This window comes from Gastrolobium bilobum, unplaced genomic scaffold (genome assembly GCF_033153095.1).
Source record: "Gastrolobium bilobum isolate Gb01-03AN ecotype WA unplaced genomic scaffold, APGP_CSIRO_Gbil_v1 utg23253, whole genome shotgun sequence".
In the NCBI taxonomy this organism is placed as follows: domain Eukaryota; kingdom Viridiplantae; phylum Streptophyta; class Magnoliopsida; order Fabales; family Fabaceae; genus Gastrolobium; species Gastrolobium bilobum.
The window spans coordinates 145859-171021 of record NW_026896935.1 but is presented as its reverse complement, the minus strand read 5'-3'; the positions used below and the strand labels follow the sequence as shown (position 1 = coordinate 171021).

Here is a 25163-nt window from a genome sequence, read left to right as displayed (position 1 = left end):
AAGTATATTATTATAATGGTGCACTGGTGGCTCAAATCGTGCTGTAAAGCCTAGCAATGTGGAGCTTTCACCATATGCCTTGAAAATTGACTTCTTGCTATGTGAATTATATTGTATGCACCGAAAAAAGTATGATACAAAAGGAGGAAGGAGTATATGAATTTTCTTGTGCTTTTTTTGAACCTGCACTAGTGCAGATTGGCCTTATAATTGTTAAATGCAAGTGATCCACTATGCAAATAATTTAATGCAACAGAGCAAAAGTTAGAAAACATTCATGAAAACCATTAGCAAATGGCATACACTGTTGATCCTTGAGCACTTAAAAAAATAGTTTATGGCCAATAGCACATATGAACAAAAGTGGTGCAGATGAAACTAAAGTTGCAATTTTTAATCATCCATTCTGCCTAACGTGGCTGTATCATGCTTGGGTAGTACAAGCCTTAATTACTGCCGAAAAAAAAAATTGAAAGATAAACCCATCATACTTATATGAAGACGTGTCTAATTTCTGACCTCAATTTGACTAATACCATGTACATAAACTAAAATTCAGTAACCTCTGATAAGACTCCAAGTGTTGTTGTTGTTGTTGTTTCTTAATGATGTTCACGTTCTGGCGTTGGAAACTAACTTGTAAACTGTGTTTTGCTTAGATAGCATTACTTCAAAGATAAGTAATGACAAAACAAGAACTACCTGTGGTGAATTTCTTATTGACAATAAACCTGCAGGATTCCATTGAATCAAGTAGTTAGTGGTTTTTCTGTCTAGGCTGTTCAACAAGAAAACTAGAGCATTATGAGGTAGGATTTGAACCAGAAAAGTTGTGCATAAACAAGTGGGTTATACTTAAACATCAGAAGTCCAAAACATTTCAGGAAGTGCTACTTTTAAATGCTTGACTATTAAATAAGAACTTTCATATCTCCATAACTTGGTCCCCGAGCAATCATCAAAGGTCAATGGAATTTGGAATCAAATCTTGGGCACATGCATATCAAAGTACAAAAAGCACTGCCAATCAGGAATCCACCCAACAAAAAGGAAAACAAAATAAAAGGTTTAAAAAAAATACTATGTTAATAGGAAGTGAGAAAAGTTGTTAGGAGTTGGTCATTTTCAGTTAGTGGCATGTTCTACCTTTCCATTTAGACAGTGTCAGTGCTTAATCACATTCTTCCAACATTGGCAACTAAGAAAAGAAATTCTTCTAGTTTTGTGGTTCAGTTCATACATACTATAGAGCCAAATTGATTGGCTCATAATATATATCCTCTCTTTTTGTTGTCTGTAAAGGAAATTTTCGACTTAGCATATTCTGTCTTGTAATAGGAAAAAAAGATTGACACTTGTCTCTACAAACATTCATAACAAATTGTCCTTTTGCCTTTAGATCATGCTAAGTCTACATTTTTATGTAAAACCATCCCACTCTGTTTTGAAGCATCAAGGATATTCTTTGTTTTGGCAAGAAAAGTAACATGTTAAACAAGCATATCCAGGAGAATAAACTTAAGATAACCTTGCATGATTGTTAGAAATTGGTAATTATAATCGGCAAATTGAATGCTTGTACACTAAAGCATATAAGTGACAATTATTCTTGGCTTCAAATACTTTCAATTACTTTTTGACAAATGTTGTTAACAGTTTCCACAAAAAGAAATGAAGTGATTAAAGCTTTCTTGTAAAGCTCCTTAATTTCTATGGTACACGTTTTGTGGGATTCGGATGAACATTTTGCTTTTGTTAGGAAAGAGAAGTTCGATACTTGTAATAGATACAAGGGGTTTGATTTTCTCCAACGAGAATTAAATTCTTATACTGTGACTCAGCTAAGGGTGGATTCCACATTTATTAAAAAAAGAAAAGAAAAGAAAAGTTTTGCACGCAAATCGAAAGATCACAATATGAGAATTGAATTCTCGTGCAACATGAGAAAATATTTTCCCTAGATATAATATATAAAATCATTATATGATATTCACTCAACAACTTAAATTTTTGGGTTTAATGAATTTTTTACATGATATTACTGTGATTAAATAGTCACACTCACAAGTTTCCATCATCACCACCCAGTCCATAAATTAAAATTAGCATAAATAAATCAAAAAGTTAGGCATGTATATTATCCATGCTTCAAATGCAAAAAGCTTTTGAACGAAGGAATGTGTTAGAGATAAAATATATGAAATCATAATCTAACCTTCATCTATCAATTTAAGTTTTTGTATTGAATTAATTCTTTATGTAATATTGTTTATGGGAAATACATCCCTTCTTTAACCGCAAAACAAATAAAATTCCTGCAGACACAAGTTTTGGTGGGTTCCACTGTCAAACAAAAATTAAAAAACAAAGGAAATGCTTACATATTTATCGATGGGTCAGCAGGAATATGATTTTGTTTTGCTGTTAAAGGAGGGATGTATTTCCCATTGTTTATATCCTCCTTCAATCAATAGAGAGAAAATGTAAGAGATATTTTATTTCTTTTGATGACACTTGGATTTAATTTTGTTAACTCTCAAGATGATGAACAGTACTGATAGAGGATTAATTAATCAGTTAAAGTTTTTTTTTTTTTTTTTATATATATATTGGTAAGGATTAGTTTTTTGTTTAGTTTTCGTTCGTCTAAGATTTGCGTTATTCTTTTCTTTTTCTCTTGCCTTTCCATTTTCTTCTTTGTCCTTAAAAAACTGTTCAAATTAATCAAGAATATTGAAGAAACTGTTCAAATTAAAAAAGAATAAACTAAATGACGTACTGGTAAGAAGTATGAGATTCTTTATTGTTGTTCCACGAACACAATTACAAAAATCAACAAAATATCATATAAACGAATTTTTTCCTTGTGTATGGTGGGTCAATTTACATGTAAAAGTCCTCCCAAAATTCATTTTATGTCAAATCAGTTTCTTGAATACCAGTGTTAGTGTGTTACTGCTCTTGTTTCATTTTATGTCAGCCAGCTTCAAATCAGGGGGCGGAAAAAAGTGATAAGAGGAAACTAGGCACGAACCTCACTGATTCCTCTTTCCAATTTAAATCTATGTATAACAAATTTATAGTGTGTCAAAGTTCATTGTGAGTGTTTGGTAGATGAAAAAAAATTTTATTCAGAAATTTCAATTTTTAAAAATATGATTTTTATATTCAGTTTATGATAATATCTGAAAATTAAAAATTAAAAAAAAAATTAATTTTCTGAAAATTTTTAAAAATCTCACGTACCAAATGGACCATAAATGCACGAAATGGAGAGCATTTATTATTGTCGGAGACCACATTTTTTAAGTAGTGACTTATAGTAAATGGGAGGATAAAAATAGAAAAGAGAAAAAATAAAAGAGATAAAAAAGAAAAGAAAAAATTAATGTTGTGAAAAAGAATATTAAATTATTGGGTGATCCTAACGATAGAAAATATTTCCTACAAAGTGCATTATGTCATCTCAATAACCAAATCCAGAAGCTTAGTGAAAAGGCACAGTACAAAATGATGGTACATAGCTACACTGCAAATATCAAAACCGACATAATCAGTCTCATAGGAATAAGTGTGATCTTAAAATAATTAGAAGAAGAATAACTATGAAACTTATTGCTTTACTCTCAAATTATCTCCTATTTATTATGAAATAATTTTTTTCATTTTCTTCACAGAAAAAGGCCTAAGACGATGGGAAAAAACAGTGAAAAGGCTAAAGTTGTAATAAAGACGCCTGAGTGGAAATTTTAATTAATAAGCATAATCATTTTAACAAAATAATAACCAATTAACTGTATGTTTGGTTATGTTTAATTATTTTCCAAAACAGCGTTTTACACGAAAAAGAAGAAGGAAAACAATTTTTTTTTCTTGCAATGATTACATGGGCGTGTATTAATTATACTATGGAATGTTAATTCTGAATAAACTGAACTTTCCATAAAATATACTTAGTTTGGCACAAAAAGGGAATTTGCAGTTGAGTGATGTATATTTGGATACTTTTATATATCTCCAGGGTGATTTACTGATTTTGAAGCATAGGTAAACAGTTAACTTTGGCCATAAATGTTTCCAACTCAAGTTAATAGTAACTATTTTGCACTTAGCACGCTAACTATGGTATTATTTGTCGCATATTGAGTGACATTACAAATAAATTAGGATAACATAACTGATTAGGATAACATAACTGGTTGTGTTATATGATAAATTTTATTACTGTTTGATGACTAATGCACATATTAAGAATTTTATTATCTTTGTGGTTGCAATATAACAAAATTCGTTATAATATCCTTTGTGTTGTGTATTATTTTTTTACAATGCAAATAGGATTAGAATAAGGTATGGGTTATTTGTGTTTTTCTCTTTTTGTGCTGTGCACAAGATTTTGTGACCTAGTTTAATGGGTAAAAAAAATTTAGGATGCGTTTGTTTTGCTAATTAAAAATATTAAGGACAATACAGCACACAAAAAATTGTACTATATTATTTACAAAAAAAAAAAAAAAAGTGTACTATATTTTATTATTCAGATAATATAAGTTCCAGTCCAGGCATAAAGTAACTCAAAAAAAATATAAATCTCTAATTTTTTGTTACCAACAAAATTAAGTTACTAAATATTTTTCACATAAAAAAGGCTTTAATGTTTCTACAGTGAGTGAATGTAGATAAGTTATCTATATTCATTTTCAAAACGACATCGTTTTGAGCTCAATGTAAATAATTTATCTACATTGACTATAGAAAAAAAGAATAAAATAAAAAACTAATCCTTACCTCTTCGTTTTTTAAAGAAAAAATTAATGTACAATACATGAATATCATTGTTTTATATTGTTGTGCTTGTATTGTAGCTTAATATGTATCAAATGCAAGCTTAAATATTTACGACGATGCTTGAGTTTTTTTATTTTATTTTATCAAATACGTATATTATTTAACAATAAAACAAAGCATTTTTTTTTCTGTACTGTCCTTTATTTTATATTTTTAGCAAATTAAACCCACCCTAACTCTAAAATTGATTTAAAGATATCCTAAATGAAGTTTTGCTAAATGTGTTGGTTTGAGGATGAAATTCAATTTTGGACATGATGTGGGTTTCGGATCGGCAAAACACCCGCCCAAACACCTCATAAACAGGAAAGGAGAAAAAAGAATGTTGATCTTCTGTCAAAAAACTCATTTTGAGCTTGCTTCTTCTTCTTTTTTATATAAATAAAAATTGAACACATAACTTAATACAATTTACTCAAACCTTTCATCATTAGACTAATTCTAATAGCTTCATTTTGAACATTTTGATTCTCGCTTAAAATGAAATTTTCAGACTTAAGTTTTAGAGCTAAATAGCTTTTGTCCTTAATCAAGTAGCTTTTTCAATAATTTCTTTTTAGTAAATACATAAAATTAATTATTTTTATAGTATCAAACAAAACAAAAATCTTCTCTACCCAAAAGAAGGAAAAAAAATTGTTTGTTTAAAATTGTTTATGAGTGTATATATCTAAAAATAAACTAATTTGTTCAAACTAACTTTTCTTTTCTTTTATTTTTCTTAATATTCAAAGTGTGACTATAATTTTAGAGGTATGATGACATCTCATCTGAGAGCTATTAGATCACAAAAAATCAACGACTCTGATTTGTAAGCATGTGACACCATTGATAATTTTTTATTTAATGATTCTCAGATGAGGTGTTAAATTTTAAATTTGACACTGGTATCAAAGGATCCTACCTCATAATTTTATATTGATTAGAAATAGTGTAACTGAGAATTATATAAATAGAAATACTCATGAACTCCTTACCTTAATGTTTTTGATTAAGACAAATCCACTTATTTTGGTTAAGACAAACTCACTTATTGTGATAAATTATTGCTTGATTGATTAATAATATACTATCTACTTTGGACCCCTAACAAAAAGATAATAAACATATACAATTATTAGATTATACGTGCATTATGTAACAAAATAAATAAATTATTGTTGCATTTAAATAAATCTAATTTTAAAAAATAAATTATTTTTTATATACAAAAAGATATTAGTTGTATGATATTCTAAAAATTATGCTTGCCTGTAATATTTTATTGTATTATGAAATACCCAAAAAAAGAAAATATAGTAAGTATAAAAAAATCAATTTAACAATTAAGTATTAATAAAATAAACTATATCCAAAATTAATAATAATAATAAACTAACCAAAAATATTTCAACATTTTTAATGATTTATCGGGTTTTATGTTTATCATTTAACATAATATAACTTCACTTTCCTACACACACATTAAAGAGGTGGGGTCCACATATTTTTCTTTCTCTTTCGTCATTCTACTCTCTCTCTCCCTTTTAATGTGAGAGTTGGAAACAACACTTACATTATGTTATATAACACTAATACAACCCTCACACTGGCAATTTAAACCACAAAAAAAAAAAACAAAAAAAAAACAAAATCAAAATCAAACCACTTTTTTTTTTTTTTTGATAACAAAATCAAACCACTTTTGGTACTAATCCAAAATGACACATCAAGGTTTGATAAGACTTAAACAGAGTTGATTGTGACTTAGTGACACCAATCCTTCCATTAGGTCAATAGGTTCAATGATTTATTTATGAAACAACATCAGAAGAAAGGAAAAGAAAGGGGACATAAGGATGATCAAAATGAAATTTTGCCCCATAATTAACTTTCAAAGTTTTTGACTTTTGTGAAATATACACGGAGGGCAAACAGGTAATTACATACTAACTGTCTTACTCTTCATGTAGTGTTTTGTGTCTTATACTGTCAGGTATATTCTTCCCTGTTGGTTGGAATAGTCACTCTATTCATTTTTTTGTATATAAGAAAAAAGGCTCCATTCGTTACACTAACACAAGTTCCCACCTTCACCAAAGCCTTAACATTTCACAGAGAGAAAAGAGTATCTCCCTGCAATGGTTCCAAAGCTCCATTGTTGGCATGGAACTAAGCCTATCTGAACAATACCCTTCTCTCCTTCTTCTAGTAAGGCTGAAAATTTCTTAGCTAAGAAGAAGAAGAGAGCACGATAGTTTTTTGAAGTTGAAAGCCAAGTTTCCTACTTTCAATTTGTTAAGTTCTTCTGGGTGGAGTTCCTTCATTTGGTGTTTAGAGTCATTGGATTTATTAGGTCTATGCCTGTTATTGCTTATATGGGTCCAACCATCTCAAAGGTGCAAATGGTTCTGTCCCTTGCTCTGCAAATTTACCCTGTTTTCTTTTAACTTTTAGCTTTGATTTACTAATTTGTTGGGGTTAAAAGATTATAACTTTCTATGTTTTTGGGATTGTTCTTCCAAAAATTATAGCTGTGATTACGTTAGAAGCGGTTTCATATGAATTCCAATGCTATTTAAAATCTAAAGGAATGTTTTTGGGATTGTTCTTCCAATTAAAGCAATATAGTTGTGATTAATTTGACTAGAAAAAATTATAGATTGTTTCGTGGATGTTAAAATATCTTTATTTTCTATGAATTAGTTGTACCACGTTGTTTCTCTCTCTCTCTCTCTCTCTTTTCACAGACCAACTAGAGAAGGAGGCAATTGCTTTTTATTTTTATTATTCATGAAATTTGAGGTGCAAAATACCTGAGTTGTGTGCAATGGTTAACTTACAATATAGTGTGTTAGAATAGTTTTTTTTTTTTTTTTGGTAAGCGTGTTAGAATAGATTTTGTACTAAATCAAGATATTAATTTGTATGTATCTTATTGTATAATTTTCTAGACTATCAAAATGGAAGGAACCTTGAGAAAATGTTAATTCTCATTTTGTTATAACTTCTAGTTTTGTTTATCAAGACTCACAGGGATTCCTTTAGATTCCATTTATTTGATGTTGAACTACATATATTCATTTATTAAAAGCATTTCACTAATTTAATCTCAACCCCAGCTTTTTCTCTCGCATCCTGAACTATGATGCTACATTATAAAATAGTTAGCTAAGCTATTTGAATTCTCATTCTTTTGTTGTATCTGCTTTCTTTTCATATTGTAAAAGGTTAGAGAAAGTATTCACTAGTTATTTTATTGCAGGTTCAAAAGAAAGGATCTGGTAATTGAAGCCCTTTTGCCAATGGCAATTGTGTTTCGAATTTATCGTCTTGCTGTAAATCAAGGAGCAGAAAATATTTCTGCTGAATGGCTAAAAGCTTTCCTGATTGCTACTCTGAAATTTTGTTGGTTCTAGATGTTAGCCAATCTCCCTTGGTACCAGATAAACCTGATAGAGAGAGTGTTAAACTTTGTGGTGGGGGCAAATCTCCTTTGGCAATATAACTTTCAATCTTGGAAGAGGAAATTTTCTTTACTTTCTAGCTTATTTATGTTTGAAGATTCACCTGTATTGGGCAAATCTCCTTTGGCAAAAGTTACTTAATTTTCTTTGGTTTGATTCCAGGTAGTAGAAGTTTATGAAAAATAATTTTTTCCTTTTGTAACAATATTACCATTCAAAAGTAATTTCTCTAGGAACTCCACCCTTTCTGCTGGGCAAATCTCCTTTGGCATCTTGATTATCTTGGTCTGCTTCCTCCAATTGCTAGAAAATTTCCTTCCAGTAAGCTACCCCAAAAAAAAAATTGTGGCTAGTTGATATTTTTTTGTTTGAATTGGGCAAATCTCCTTTGGCATTTTGGAGTCCTTGATTGATTCCTATTATCCTATTGGGCAAATCTCCTTTGGCATCAGATCTCCAGATTGAGTAATCAAGATAATCTTCTGGAGATACTGACTAACTATCTGTGACAAAAAGCAGCACGAAGTGGAAATATTTTGTTTAGACACAATTATCCATTGAAGCCAGTGCACCTTTGTGATCACAATACATACACACTGGGGTTTTATCCTTTAATTTCCTTAAGGTAAGAATCTTCTTCAATCCCTATTTAGTGTTATTGTTCATTTATGAGTATGTTAAAATTTTGTCAACAATTTTCACATATCTATATCAACAATTCTAAATACAAAAAATAGATTACTAATTTATTGCTTTTCATGCATAGCTCTCAACATCAACATCAACCACACATCCACCTTTTCACGCATAGCTCTCATTTAAAGAATTTTCTTTACAGGGTTAAAAATCTTCATCTTAATTAACAGGTTGTATCCTTTATTCTCAGGATACTATTGAGTTCAAAGTAATTCTGATTCCATCTATTTCAGAATCGGTGGGAATTCCTATAATACATGGACTAACAGCTCTTTTCTTCTCTATTGTGGTGTTATCATGTTGATGTTGATGTTTTGTTATCATGTGATTTTATTGTAATTTAATTGATGTCACTATCACAATATTATGACAGGCACTTAATTTATGGATGCTATCATCAGTGATTCAGACTGGGAGACTTCCAGTGACAGCAGCAGCAGTGAGGATCAAGAGGAAATGGATTTTCTATATGGTGGGCAAGCTCAGAGCATATTATCAAGTTTAGAGGAAAGTATTGGGAAGATTGATGATTTTCTCTCATTTGAGAAAACATTTGTTCATGGGGATGTGGTCTGCTCCTTGTCAGATCCATCTGGACAGATGGGCAGGGTCACAGGTGTTGATATGTTTGTGGATTTGGAAAATCTTCAAGGAAAAGTATTAAGAAATGTGAACTCCAAGAAACTTTCGAAGATTCGCTCCATTTCAGAAGGTACTTATGTAATTAGGGGGCCATGGCTTGGTCGGGTTCAAAGGGTTGTGGACAAAGTGACTGTATTGTTTGATGATGGAGCTAAGTGTGATATCATTGCTTCGGAAAGAGAGAAGCTTATACCACTGACTCGTAATTTTCCTGAAGATTCACAGTATCCATACTATCCAGGGCAGAGAGTAAAGGTTAAGCCCTCCAGTGCTTCTAAATCAGCTAGATGGTTATGTGGCACTTGGAGAGACTACCAAGATGAAGGAACTGTTTGTGCTATAGAAGCAGGTTTGGTGAATGTTAACTGGCTTGCCTCTGTTCCTATGGGTTGCAATTTGAATGTGAATGCTCCCCCATGCTGGCAAGATTCCAAAAGCTTGACTGTGTTATCTTGTTTTTCACATTTAAACTGGCAGCTTGGTGACTGGTGCACACTCTCAGTTGCAGACCTAAAGGAACAGATTATTCAACAAGCATCTTCAGCTGGTCTTACTATGGAGCATAGTATGGAAAGAGGGTATAAGAGAAGAAACCTTAACTCCTATATTGGTGAATTGTTTATAATTGGGAAGATAAAGACCAAAGTTGATATTGTGTGGCAAAATGGTGAGCATACTTTGGGATTGGATCCAGAGAATTTACTCCTGGTGAATGTTATAAACACTCATGAATTTTGGCCTCATCAGTTTGTAATGGAAAAAGGTGCTTCTTCTGATCCTCTTAAGCCTAGCAGTCAAAGATGGGGTGTTGTCCAATGTGTGGATGCAAAGGAGCATATTGTAAAGGTAGAATGGAAAACTGTTTCCATATCCGACCAAGATAATTTGGCTGGAGATAAAATGGAGGAAACTGTGAGTGCCTATGAACTTGTAGAGCACCCAGACTACTCCTGTTTTATTGGTGATATTATGTTCAAGGCGGCTCAAAAACAGCTTGGTTACCAAGCTGGCAAAGAAAAAGCAAAGTCTGTGACTGACTTGAATGCGGAGAATGCTCTTAAAAAGGGGAACCAAATGTGTTATCAGGATGAGTTCCCTGATAACTGTTTCCTGGGCTGTATTGGCAATGTTACTGGTTTCAAAGATGGGGATGTGGAGGTGAAATGGGCTACTGGTTTCACAACCAAGGTATGACATATAATTTTCTCTACTCAATATGTTGTAGTTAATGAGACAGCTTGCTATATATGGAGTTGGAGAACTCATGAAGTTCTTCCCATATCTCATTGTCTATATGAACAGTTTTATAGATAGTTATTGATCCTATTAGCTGATTTATTCGACATGCTAGTTTGTGTAGTTAAGATTGGTTTAGGATTATCCTTTCTACTATTTTGTAATATATATAAGATAAATCACATTCATAGGCAAAATTTGGATGTGATGGTAATGGTAAAATAACTTGCAACTGTTGAACTTGGCCTGCATATTGTATACTTAATGATACAACTGAACTTGAAATATTGGCCACTTAAGAAAATTATTGGTAGAATTACAATAAAAGGAAGGGGAAGGATCCGTTTACAAACTTTTTTTACAAATTTATGCAAATTGCACTATGTTCTCCCGGGAGAAGATGTGTGATTAGTGTTCTCCTGGAAGAAGATAGAGTGGTTTGTAAATATAACCTGTCCCTAAAAGAAATTCTTGGGCAAAATATTTTCAGTTCAATAACTATTAACTGCTCAAATGGTTAATTATTCTTAAACTGGAAATATTTTTACCAATAAGTTTTTTTCTTTTGTAGTTTTCCCTGCATTGTTTCTGATTTTCTATTGCAATTTATAAATTAATTTGTAGTTTTTCATCCATAGGAAGTAATGTATAGATGGTTTTTGTTCTTCCCAACAGGTTGCGCCTTATGAAATTTTTCGGATTGAGAAACTCGAAGGTTCAACCGAAACCCCCACCCCTAATGAAATTAATGTTGAGGGGTTAACTCAAGAGATGATTGAACATGGAAGTCTACCTTCTGAGCAGAAGGGAAAGGTGAGGGCAATATCTTTTCTGTATGTTCTGTATTTCTCTTTGTGCACAAAAAGTTTAATGTGGAAATCATAGGCATCAATTACCATCCTAAATTACATTTTTCATGATTAATTGTTGACTAGGAGCTTACTAAATGCAACTGTTTAATTATAAACTGAATATAGCATTTGATGATCAGGACTTCTTGAATGATGGTGGTAGTAGAGAGAATTGTGAAAAGAATCTTGTGGAGTGTAGTTCCTTTTCCCTTCCTCGAGCCGCCTTTGAACTTGTCTCCAGCATTAAAACCAGCATACTCCAAACACTTCGTGGATCTTTACTTTCAGAAACATTTTCCTCAGTACCTACATTTGAAAAGGAGAATGGATCTGATTTTCTTGATAAGAAAGACTTGGAAACTTGTGACCTCTGCCCTGAATCACATCCAATGACTGAGTTGCAATCTACTGAAGACAGAACTTCATATCCAGAAGTTATTAGAATACATGAAAAGAATGATTTTCCATTTTCTTCAGACAGCAACAGTTCAAACCAGTTTAAGCAGTTTGATGTTATAGAAAATTGCTCTGACCACCATTTTTTTGATGAGGGAAAAGGGTTGTCAATATCTCAGGTTAGAAATTGATCATCACTCACAGTGACATACTATTGCAGTTATATATTGTTAGGCTAATGGTTTTCTATCCTTTGTAGGTAAAAAGAGGTTGGGTGAAAAGGGTTCAGCAAGAATGGAGCATACTCGAGGAAAATATTCCTGGTGCATACTTGTATCTTATTTATTTTGAACCACGTTGTTATATATTGCTTAAACTCAAACTGGAAATTACATTTGTGTCGCTGTAAAGAACCAATTCAACTCAAAAGCTTAAACTAGCGAAGATTGAACTCGAGACACCTAGCGAAGATTGAACTCGAGACACCAAGTCTCTGATACCATGTAAAGAACCAATTCAACCCAAAAACTTAAGCGGTTAGGTGAGGTTACATTAATGGTTTTATATATCTCTAACAGTCACCTTAGGCATAGTCTCTTCACATTATTGATCCCAAATTTTCAGAAGGCAAATAGGAAAGATTAAATTAGAGACAAAATTTTGATTTTAGGGAGATCAGGAGCCTTAGGTTGAGAAGACTACTCTAAAATAGAAACTAAATTATTACAAAATAAAATAAAATAGAAACTAAATTGATGGTAGTTGTAAAGAGAAAATGAAAAACTGTTCAAATTCCATGTTTTGAAAGTGGAAGTCCATAAGTTTGATTGTATTCGAACGTAAGTAAGTAAGCATCATTGGTTATTGAAGACTTAATATGGAAACAAGCTGAAAATAAATAGCCTATAATGCAATTTTGAGTAAAGCCATATGTTGATTGCTTAATTTTCTAACGCAAAGGGAAATCTATAGAAGTGTGCTGTAAATATTCATAGCAATTTCTGCAAATACACTTACAATCCTTATTGAACCAAACAGAAACTATTTATGTTCGTGCCTTTGAAGAAAGAATGGATCTCATGCGAGCAGCTATTGTTGGTGCATCTGGAACTCCTTATCATGACGGGTTGTTTTTCTTTGATATATGTTTTCCTCCGGAGTATCCTAATGAACCACCTGTAAGCTTTTTAAATGTAGTTTGCAATGCTTGTTAATTATTTTCAATTATAATTCATAGAAAAGCACCCCTTGTTTGTGCTTTTTGTAGAAAATATTTCAGTCTATATTGAAACAGCTCATGTTCAATGATCTCAGAGAAAAACTCAATATTTATTATATCTGAACAAACTCTCATGTTGTCATCATCATGGCCTTTGAAATCCCATGCAGATGGTGCACTACAATTCTGGTGGACTCCGATTAAATCCTAACTTGTATGAGTCAGGGAAAATCTGTCTGAGTCTCCTAAACACTTGGACTGGCTCTGGCAGTGAAGTGTGGAACCCTGGAGCCTCCACTATTCTTCAAGTTCTTCTCTCACTGCAAGCCCTTGTCCTTAATGAGAAGCCTTATTTCAATGAGGCTGGTTATGACCAACAAATCGGCAGAGCTGAGGGAGAGAAAAACTCAGTGAGTTACAATGAGAATGCTTTCCTTGTCACAACCAAATCCATGTTATATCTATTAAGGAAGCCACCCAAGGTAAAATTACTACTTTCTATACTATGGTTTTCCTCTATTGTTACATTGAATTCAGTGATGATCTAGGAATAGTAGACAATGAATTCAGAGTGGCATAGCCGGTTAGTTATATGTGGACCATTGATTTAAGTACAACATGCCAAAAATGTATATCTTGGTACACACAAATAATAAAAAGGCATAAGACACTGCTAGCGCATAACAATAGAGGATAACCTCTATTGTTCCATCTGAATCTTTGAATGTAGTTATTTGAATGGAATTGTAACTGACAATGATGTCTGATGCAGCATTTTGAAGCACTGGTAGAAGAGCACTTTAGAAAACGCTCCCAACATATACTTGGTGCCTGTAAGGGATATCTTGGAGGAGCTTCCATTGGATGTGGAAAAACTGAACATGAAAACCAGATGGGGACTTCCACAGGATTTAAAATTATGCTTGCCAAGCTCTTTCCCAAGCTTGTAGAGGCATTTTCTGATAAGGGAATTGATTGCAGTCAGTTTGTTGAGCTACAAAAATAACTTTCCTACTAAGTTGTAAGTAACTGTCATATTTCCCGACCAATATATTCCAACTTCAAGCGTAAAATCATTATGTTTTACACGTATCTGTATGACATCAATTGTAAGCCTATTAAAACACCAATCTCTGGGTTTTGTACTGTAGTGGTGAGGATGTAACCAACACAACAGACCTTGTGCTTGTGGTATGTATATGTATCACATCATGGCTTGTAGATGTAAAATATGAAATAAGAAAAACAGTGATTGGAATGATTTTCTTTGTGTCTTTTAATCTGTTTGATATAGATGTTTTATGGCATGTTAAAGAAGTGTTTTGAGAGTTTCCTGAAGGCGTCATTTGGTAGCTATTGTTGTGACTTTCAGATAAAACTATCTGTTTGTGGAATAAATTCATTATCCATGAAACTACAAGAAACCAACTTGAGATATTAATAGCAATATACACAAAAGTATCCTTAACCAAGAGACTATGAGAAGCTGGTTTTCTTATTTGTTAAGCTTTGCAAGCCTTTCCTTTTCTTTGTGTGCAAAAGAAATGAACACCTTCTCTTTCTCTTCTTCTACAAAGTTCTAGAGAGCAAATTGTTAAATGAAACCAACTAGCTAGAACACTAAAAGCCCCTTTCAATGAATCGGTTAAAAAAAGTGAGATGCAATAAAAGCAATAATATTGCCCTTCAACAACTATTAGTATAAAACCTTAGAATATGATATTGCTTTGGCCTTCATTCCATCAACTAATATTTATGAGTAATGACATTGAATTACCGTGGTTTCGTTATTATTCTGAAGAACAATCTCTCTTTTAACATTCATATATTCCTTACCAATTACTCAACATGTATTGGAAGATTAGTAGATAACCCTTTCAATTAAGGAAACAAAAACTAAACCGAAGCATCCCAAACTATCAATCTTTTGCTTTGGTCAGATCGTTCAATTTTATAGCTTCAGTTTCGTTTTACTACTTATGGAATCAACCAAATTTAGTTTGATCTTTGAAACTAGACCCCCATCATTACACATGCTCTCGTAGTGTTAGCATTATATTTGAAGAGTTCTTTTAAGTTTTCAAAAGGAGTGCCAAAAGAAATAGATTGAATAATGACTATTTCAAACCCCCCCAACACACACACAAAAAAAAGGTCTTTTCTCTTTCGTTTGTTCTTTGTCCCTCCTCTGTCGAAACATGGAAGTTATTTCTATCCCCTTTTTTTGCCATGTTCTTAACTTGGTTTCAGATCTTGTGATCAGCTCTATTTATATTAATTACATACATAAAAGAAGCCATATCACATGATAAGCCGCTGTCCCTTATTACTATATACACTATATAGTCTTCAGTAGCCTTTCACTGCACGTAAGAAACTTAAAAGATAGTCTTAACAAAACTCCTTCAGCTAGTTGAAGCAGCACCAATTTGCTGCAAATAAGAATCATATAGCTTTATTAGGCGCTATATATAATATATGTAGAGAGAAGAGAAAAGCAAAATTAAACCATACTGATTTTGGTGCAAACATAGGTTCTCTCAAAAATGCTGATGAATTCATATGTTAATCACGACCAAAATTCCTGTCATCTTCGTTTTGAATGCCATATTATATTATTCCTCGCGCATACTTTAATTATGCAAATTGAAACACTACCATTCTCTTCATAAATTGTTCTCAAAATAATCTCCAATTAATCAGATTCACGCCGGTATAAATCCTATCACCAATAATCTAAACAAGAACATGAGCCTTCTCTGAAATGATGAAAACGAAGCTTATCCCGAATGATTATCTCTCTATTTGTTACAACCGAGATGAACTTAATTGATGAATGACAGTCTTCACACATCCTAAGGTTCTTGACAATCCTGAGAGTCATTCCATGGCTAGTTTTCATTAGCCCAAATGCTACTGCAAGCTTCTCACTATGGTATCTGAGGGCATATTCCCTCTCTTCTTCTTCCAACTCATGCATTGCCGATTCAGGAACAGGTGCATAACCTGCTTCCTTGCACCTCGACATCAATTCATCCAAATAATGATAAATTTCATTAGTCTCAGGGAGGGACTTGTCACCCATGCTAAAAAGGTAAGTTTTATTGTTGACATCTATGGTGCTATAACCTACTTGCTTTTTTAGGCCTCTTTGGATCATTATGTTTCTAACCGATTCCACTCTATCCATCCTTCCTGCCAATGCATACATGTTAGAAAGCAATACATAATGAGCTGGATTCTCTGGCTCTGCAGAGATGAGATTCTCAGCAACTTCCACCCCAAGATCAAAATTCTTATGCATCTTGCAAGCCCCTAGCATTGCAGTCCATACTGCTGGAACAAGCTCCTCAGGACTAAGTTCTTTGATGAACTGGTATGCTTCACTGAGCAACCCTGCACGCCCAAGCATATCAACCATACAAACATGGTGCTCCACTCCTGGAATCAGACCATACTCCTTTCTCATGCTTGCAAAAGCTTGGCGCCCTTCATGTATTAGCCCTGCATGAGCACATGCAGATAAGACAGCAACAAAAGTGACAGTATTAGGAGCTAGCCCACATGTTTTCATTCGATTGAAAAGCTCCATTGCTTGAACACCATAACCATTCATACCATACCCAGATATCATAGCTGTCCATGCAATAACATTCCCCTCGTTCATTGAATCAAAAACCACACGTGCTCTGCTTACATTACCACACCGTGAAAACATGCTTATCAAAGAGGTAGAAAGAACCACATTCACACGAATTCCATTGCTAATGATAAAGTCATGCACCCAACACCCCAAATCAAGTGATCCCAGTTGAGAGCAAGCAGATAACACACAAACAAAAGTTGCGGAATCTGGATCGACCCCCAACTCACGCATCTTGTGAAACAGCACCACTGCTTCATTGGCAAGCCCGTTCTGTTCATAACCAGAAATCATCGAATTCCAAGCAACAACACTTCTTTGAGGCATTTTATCGAACACCTTCCGGGCAATACCTAGTGCACTTGATTTCGCGTAAAGCGCAATGATTGCAGCTTGGACAAATGAATCCGAGCCATACCCAGTAACCAAAACATGGGAATGAATAACCCTGCCAACTCGGAGGGCCGAAAGATCAGCACAAGCCTTGATCACAGAGGTGAAGGTGTAACTGGAAGGTGCAATACGCGAGAGCAACATGCGAGAGTAGAAATGGATGGCATCAAGAGAGAAACCGAACTTGGAGGAAGCTTTGATGAGGGAATTGAAGAGGAAAGAATCTGGGTCGAACACGGAGCGAAAGAGTCGACGAGTGTAGGCAATGGAACCTGCGGCACAAGACAAAGTGAGGAGTTTAGTGAGGAGAGCTCGGCTCCGGTGACAACCTGAGACCACGAGATGAGCATGAACTTGTTGAAGGGGTCTGAGATGCGGGCCTGCACGTACCACAGCTTCGTATTCTGCAGATTTTGATTTTGATTTTGAAGGGGTTTCTGTAACTTCACCCTCGTCTTTTTCTTCCCATTGTTTGGCTTCCATGAAAGAAAAGAAAAGGACCTCGTTTTTTTATTAAAGATTCGAGTAAATACTATTTTTAGTGGCTGACAAAAAAATTGGCTCTAAAAAAAAACAATAGTGTCTAATTCTTATTAAATTCAAAGTGGATTTATTTTAGTATCTCGTAAAAATTAACGCAACATATGCAAGATGTCGAACCTACATTTGTGATCCTTCATCCTCTTAGAAATGAATGAGTAATAATTACAAATGAAGTATGTAAAAAAAACACATGAACATGTGAGTACAAATAAAAAGTGTTATAACAATACATTCATATATTGATGATCATGGAATATTGTTTGTTTAAGAATAGCAGTTAACAACATACCACGTGTGCATGAAAAACGATTCTTGCATGAGAAAAAAAAGTAGCAGTTAAAAAAAACTAAACGGTAACGAAAATAAGTACAAAAGCATTCCATTGCCATTCCATTTTTTTTGTCTTTACCTGTACCAAGCAGTGATGTTATCTCATAGTAGACAGAAGGAAATTTACTACATTAATCTTTGAAATACTTCTTTGTAAACTATATTAAGGGTACTATTTGTAACACAACTGTTTTCATCAAGTATCAATATCTTCAATCCATGCTTGCTCTTTACTCTAAACAGTGCCACATATAATTGCCCATGAGTGAAGACAGGCTTAGGGAGATAAATTGCAACATGAGAAAGAGATTGTCCTTGGCTCTTATTGATAGTCATGGCAATGAAACAATCAGGGGGAATTGTCTTCTTTGGAAATTTATAGGAAATGTGTGACTTGATGGGCTCATCGTCATTCTAGGGATTAACACAGTTTCACCTATATTGCTTCCTGTAAGAACAATTGCCTCAACAACATGATTCCCCAATTTTGTAATGAGCAGCCTTGTGCCATTGCATAAACCTCTGGACTGATCAATATTTCTCAATAGCATTACTGGAACTTTAACCTTCAAAGCTAATTTATGATCAGGAATTCTCGAACACGATAATGTATTTAAGATCTCAGGTGTGAATTCATCATCCTCAACGGAGGAAGCCACATCTTGCTTCAGAATTTTATCAGAACTCAAGAATGTCATTTCTTCACCAAGAATCATAGACATCAGGTGCTCGTTCAACATAGCAACATCGGACAATTTAGGAGTTAGAATAGCACGTTCTTTGAAAAATGTTGGATCTAAAATATTATCCAAGAGATTCAGATAAACAAAATTAACCATATCTGAAAGGGGATCATCTGATTCTGTAATCAATAATTCATCTGGAATTGTTATCATAGATTCTCCGTCTTCATCATCTCCAAGATCACCATCCCCAACTTTAAGTAGCCACTCTGAAAATTCTTTTATTTCCTTCACATCATGAGTGGTACTTCCAGAATTAAGACACATGTTCTTGGTCAAAGTTAATAAATGACAATGAGACCATAGATGAGAAGAATTTATGGTTGCATTTACTATCTCCTGTCTGCTGCCATGAAGAATGACAAGTAATATTTGTCGAAAGTCACCTCCTAGAACAACAATTTTTCCACCAAATGGCATATCAACGCAGCTCGTGTCAGAAAATCTAAGAACATCTCTATGTGTTCTATCCAGAGCCTCAAAACAAAATCTATGCACCATTGGTGCTTCATCCCAAATGATTAACTTCATTTTTGACAGCAACTCAGCTATAGGAGAATTTGGCTTTATATTACACGTTGAATCTTCATTGATCTGAATAGGAATACGAAATCTAGAATGTGTTGTTCGTCCTCCAAGAAGCAGAAGGGAAGCAATTCCGCTAGAAGCAACATTAAGTACTATTTCATGTACCAAATAAATGTTTTTCCTGTACCACCGAATCCGTATAGGAAGAATAACCCTCATTTACCTGTTCTAACTGCCGAAATGATTTTGTCATAAACAACTCTCTGCTCATCAGTGAGGGAATTCAATAGTCTTTGATGCTCTTCTCCCAATGAAAATCTGTCATACATTAATTCATCAACTACTAATCGATTCTGCATATCAAGCAACGATTCACTATTGATGCGAGGCATTGATGGGTAATCTGAGAGGCATTAACCATTGCTCTGCAGCACCTTATCAATTTCAGCAAGTGTTATGTTTTTTATACTTTCTTATGTAAGAAGCGCATCTAAAAAAACATTAAATACAAAGGAAAAAAAGTTAAAATTAACAAAGAGAAAAGGTATAAAGGAAAGAACAAAACCGAAATAAATAATCAAGCAACATATGATGAATTCAGGTAAAAAAATAGCAAAATAAACAGTAAAGCAACATATACTGATTTCGATTTTTAAAAAATATAAATGCGTCAAATATTATCATAACACATACCTTGATGCCCTATTCTTGTCCTATGCCAATAAAGAACGTCGTCGGATAAAAATTTCCAACACTCTTCCCAAACTTTTTCAGGCCTGTTCATTGAGTTGGCAAATAACAATAGAGCAAACAGAGATCTAAGATAAGCAGCAGAATCCCATGAACTTGCCTCTTTAATTGCATCAATCTACTCATTGTCATCATCTAGAAGTCCTAAAGAATAGCAGGCATCCTTAAATGTAGGAAAAAGCATGCAATTGATTGTTCTAAGATCTTTATAACTTGTACACCCCCTTTGAAAAGTAAGCAACGTGCGAAGATAGGAATCTTCTCCATTATTGACGGAAAAACGATTTATTCTCCCAATTGAAAATCCTACTTTTCTAGGATTCCATTCATGAGTTTGGTCTTTGTAAACAAATTCAGTCGGGTACTCTGCATAAGTTAGATGCCTACCTTCTGGATATTTTTTATTTGCATCCATCCAAGACTCAAAAATTGATAGTCTAGACTCCGCCCTTGTCTTGACATCAGAAATCGAAGCATTATCACTGAAAATAATGTTCTTTTCATTGGGCAGGTTAAATGGCAATCTCTGAACAGGGGGTACCTGGAATGAATGTCAAATCCAAAAATTCTCCAAGCAGCTTCACATGCGGAGACATACCTATAATAAATAATTAATTAAAACAACAAAGTTGAAAAATCCTGAAAGAAGATACGTCGATTTTAGGGTTAAGCAAAATCAGATCAGAGATAATTTTGAGTACCTGCATTCATAAAACATTTTGATTTCATCGTCTGCATGATGTATGGCAGCTGTAACTCTATCATTACCTTTGTGAATGTATTTAAAAAGATATTTAATGGCACTTCCTGGCAAGTATATTCAACATTGATATGAGCCTGATACTTTAAAAGAAGTTGTGCATTATACGGCACAACATAACGATTATTAAGTTCAACACCATTTTTGTTCACAACTCTTGCATCATTTCTTCTCTTGTAATGAGGGAATCCATCGTCATCAATAGAAGTACGAGAGCAGAAGTTTTTTGGAAATTTTTTTGAACACCGTCTGTCCTTCATGCAAGGAGATTTGTAATTTTCAGGACCACATGGACCATGTATCATGTAATTTGTGACAGATTGAAACAACAAAGGATTGGAATCCTTGTCAGGAATTTCCGCTGAAATCAATTTATCAATATCAAGAGCACTTTCAGGCTTGTTTGAAGGGTGCAAGAATAGCAGAATATGAGCATGAGGTAGTCCGCGCTTTTGGAATTCGATTGTACAAACATCTGTTACATTGACCAAAATGCAATAGAAATAATGATAAGAAAATAACAATGTTATAGACAGATTTCTTACATGTCATGATAAATTCCCTTAAAACTCGATTTAAGTTATGAATAAAAAATAAAAAAGTTTAGCATATACTTACATGCAATAACTTTGCCAAGAACATCTTTCCTCAAATCATGTAACAATTCGTCCAATTTGAACTTGAATACTCTGCGTAGAATATCAGGCCTATCTTCAGGGCTAAGCTGTCTAGCCCTTACAACTCGTGTGATTTATGGCCACTTAGGATTGCAGGTAATTGTTATAAAAAGACGAGGATACCCAGCCCAACGGCAAATTGCAAAAGCATCTTTACAATTTTCATCCATATATCTAGGTCCGCCTGTGAATGGAGTAAGTATAATGATACGTTTTCCAGTATTTACGGCTGCATCTTCACCTCTGTCGAATGAATGTTTTATATTTTTGTACAACTCATCTCTGAGATGACTTTGGTTATATCGAATGAAATTAAGCCGTTCAAACTCAATCATAGTATATGCATCAACCAGGAATTGTTGGAAAAGTTTCTTTGATCGAAGGAGAATGTCTGACTCTTCTGATCGTATATGAAGTCGAACAGAAAAGAATTTCTTCATGCTCATAACAGCTCTTGCATTAGTCCTACCACTGGACACGATAGTACGCTGGACATCATCGCGATAACCGTCTTCACCGTAAGGAAATAACAATGGATACTTACTGCAGGCCAAGATATAATGGATGCTTCATGTCGATGCGCTGCAGTACTCTATCTTGGGTCTCAATAATGATATCCCTATCACACATACCACTGTCTATATCTTCAACAATCAAAGCAGCCACTTCAGATGCTGTCGGAAGATTAATAAAATTTGAAACTTGAAATTTTAAAAATAAGAAACATAAAATTGAATTAAAGTTATTCATTTTGTTACATTAAAAATATGAAACAAAAATTTGAATCAAACTACTTATTTTTGTTAGATTGAAATTGTATCCTAATCTCTTTGTCGTAGTTATAATTAGTTATTTTATTTTTTGGATCAAAAAGACTTTTTTTGAATCAAAACGAACAAAGGTTAATAAAAATCCAAACTAGAAATTTAAAAAATAAGGGAACACAGCAAAACACAGCGTTTATAAAATATATCAACATACATTCCATAAGCATTATAATTGGTTGAACTAAACACAGCAAAACATCACAAAACATTTTGAATTCAATTAAGTCACGATAAATAAAATGATTTAAACAGTACACTATGTAACTCCAACAAAAAAAAGCACACTTCAGTAAACATCTTGTCTCCAAGACATACAAAAAACCACTCTTCAGACACAGTAGACCAATCTACGGATTCTCATATGCTTCTGCATCAAATTTATTTTTAAAAAAGGAAAAAAAATACAATAATCAGCATTGAAAAAAATATATAAGCAAATGACGTAAAGAGATTTAGCACATTATGACACAGATCAGCACATTATATTACGAAAAGAAAAAAAATATACATACCACACGATTGAATTATAAATATAAATTTGAAAATACGTAACTCTTTTTCATGCTTTATTTTTTTGGCTGTCCGAACAGCGAAAAAATTGAATTCTCCAGCAATGAAATCATGAGAATGGATCACTGGTGTCAACATTGTCAGAGAGATATCACCAACGTCAGCACTATCACAGGTCTGACTCTCAACATCCTATTCATAATTCAGTAAAAAATAAAAATAAAGGTACGTCAAGTATAGACTTATGCATAACATAAAAATTTTCAAAAAAATATTGCATTACCGCAGCCTTTTCCGGTTCTGATGAAACAATTTCATTTTCGCGTGTATCCTCAAAATTTGCTTCATCCTGTGATATACAATAACCAACAACAGTCAACAAAATGAATTTGTAAAAATGGATACCCAACAAAAATAGAGAAGCAGCATACATTTGGATCGACGTCAGAGATAAGAGACTTAAGGAACGCTGAGATTATGTTTTCGCTTATACAAATTTTAGAAACTTGATACTTGGGCTCGTTGTATGAGTTCAAATCCTTTTGCTTGATATTTAGCTTGAACAACATGGACTTCTCATTCAAAACATTTAACTCTTCTGGAAATTGATCCAAATTCGCACCCTAGACAAAAAAAAAACGATCATCCAATATACAGCAAAATATACTTACAGCGCTTACATTAAAACCTCTACGTCAAAATATACATTATGAATATATCATAGTAACGATAATACAAACCCTCTTGAAATGCAGCTCGCGCAATTCAGCAGCACTCATACCCAACAAAGACACACAATCGCGATCAAACAGAAGAAATGATGCGGAATCCGTGTTATCCACAACTCTTACCTGAACACTAAATCTATGCGATTGCAAAATTGTATATCAGTAAAAAATATTGGAAAATACAGATTAAAGACAATTTTAAAACCGATTAAAAACAATACCTCAGATAGTAATCTTCCCAATATTTTTGGCAGTTCTTACAGTACCACTTCTCAAAATCCTCGCACAAACATAAAATGGACATTTTTTGCAAGACTTGTACCACCAGTTGTATTTGCTCTCAATAGATTTTATAGTCCCCTACGTGATGCAAGTTGTAACCTTAAATATAGCAATCGCAGGCAAACAATTCACATCATTCATACAGACTTGATATTATTAAAGAAATTCAAGAAATTTGAAAAAACAAAAATTCTATATTTACCTCGCCACAAAGCTTCACATCACTGATAGACTTCTTTTCAGTCTCCTTTAGAAAATCATTTTCATAAGAATAGGATGACTGAGTAGACAACTGAGTCATCCGCAAACTACTTTCAACACCATCAGTCGAAAGACTATAGAGAGAAAATGTATGCACCGTAAATGATTAACTAAATAAATTGTCAAATGAGTTCAAGAATAACAAACACACCGTTTTTTGAACTCAATGATCTCTGGGATTTTCGAATCCATGACAACCCTCGTTGTATATTTTTTATTGGTTAACCCAACCTTACCTATCGAATTGAGCATTTAAAAAAAAAACCGAAAAGCAAAAAAAAAATGTGAATTAAACAGAACACATAAGCATAACGTTTTGTCAAAAAAGATTGTTAAAATCATACCCCTAAAACATTTTATCCTTCTTAGCTGGACTATCATGATGTGATGAGGAGTGTCGCTGGTTGTCATAAAAGATTGGATCTCATCCATATAATGCTCCCACGAAGTGCACTCCAGCTTGTGACCCCTTCATATGAGTTGCAGCAAGAACGTACAGTAATACACGAAAAATATAAGCGAATAGAGCTCGAAAAAAATAATCTTTTTAAATATTAAATTTACAATGCCTCAGGTTGTCAAGCTCCAACATAACCATTTTCGTCTTCCTACCAGAAACCACACGTTCACAAACTTCACCAATTCCTGATATTAAACCAATCACGTCTACAAAAAAAAAGGGCAGCAAAGAGTTTGTAAACAAAAATCAAAAATTAAAAAACGAAAACAGTAAGGAAAATTATATTATCCACTAAATAAGGAAAGTCAGATGTTTCTTTCTCAATGATGTCATAATCAACAAAATCAAATTCACTCGCAGAAATATTAGAATCAACAATTGATCTAAGATCAGT

The 25163-nt window shown here is 33.5% G+C and overlaps 2 protein-coding genes and 1 pseudogene across 2 annotated transcripts; 1 reads left to right on the top strand and 2 right to left on the bottom strand.

Annotated features, from left to right (window-relative positions):
- The first annotated feature begins 8789 nt into the window (after nucleotides 1-8789).
- LOC133302848 (probable ubiquitin-conjugating enzyme E2 24) lies at nucleotides 8790-14466 on the top strand. Its single transcript, XM_061502668.1, has 8 exons — nucleotides 8790-8919; nucleotides 9364-10820; nucleotides 11544-11681; nucleotides 11860-12294; nucleotides 12375-12438; nucleotides 13154-13293; nucleotides 13505-13816; nucleotides 14107-14466. The coding sequence occupies exons 2-8, from the start codon at nucleotides 9375-9377 to the stop codon at nucleotides 14338-14340; spliced, it is 2769 nt and encodes a 922-aa protein (XP_061358652.1). The 5' UTR covers nucleotides 8790-8919; nucleotides 9364-9374; the 3' UTR covers nucleotides 14341-14466.
- A 1163-nt stretch (nucleotides 14467-15629) lies between these two features.
- Nucleotides 15630-17853, bottom strand: LOC133302841 (pentatricopeptide repeat-containing protein At2g33760). Its single transcript, XM_061502661.1, has 2 exons — nucleotides 15849-17853; nucleotides 15630-15766 (listed from the first exon to the last, which is right to left on the bottom strand). Exon 1 carries the CDS (start codon nucleotides 17851-17853, stop codon nucleotides 16060-16062), a length of 1794 nt encoding a protein of 597 aa, XP_061358645.1. The 3' UTR covers nucleotides 15630-15766; nucleotides 15849-16059.
- A 177-nt stretch (nucleotides 17854-18030) lies between these two features.
- Nucleotides 18031-24349, bottom strand: LOC133302840 (uncharacterized; annotated as a pseudogene).
- Nucleotides 24350-25163: the final 814 nt, after the last annotated feature.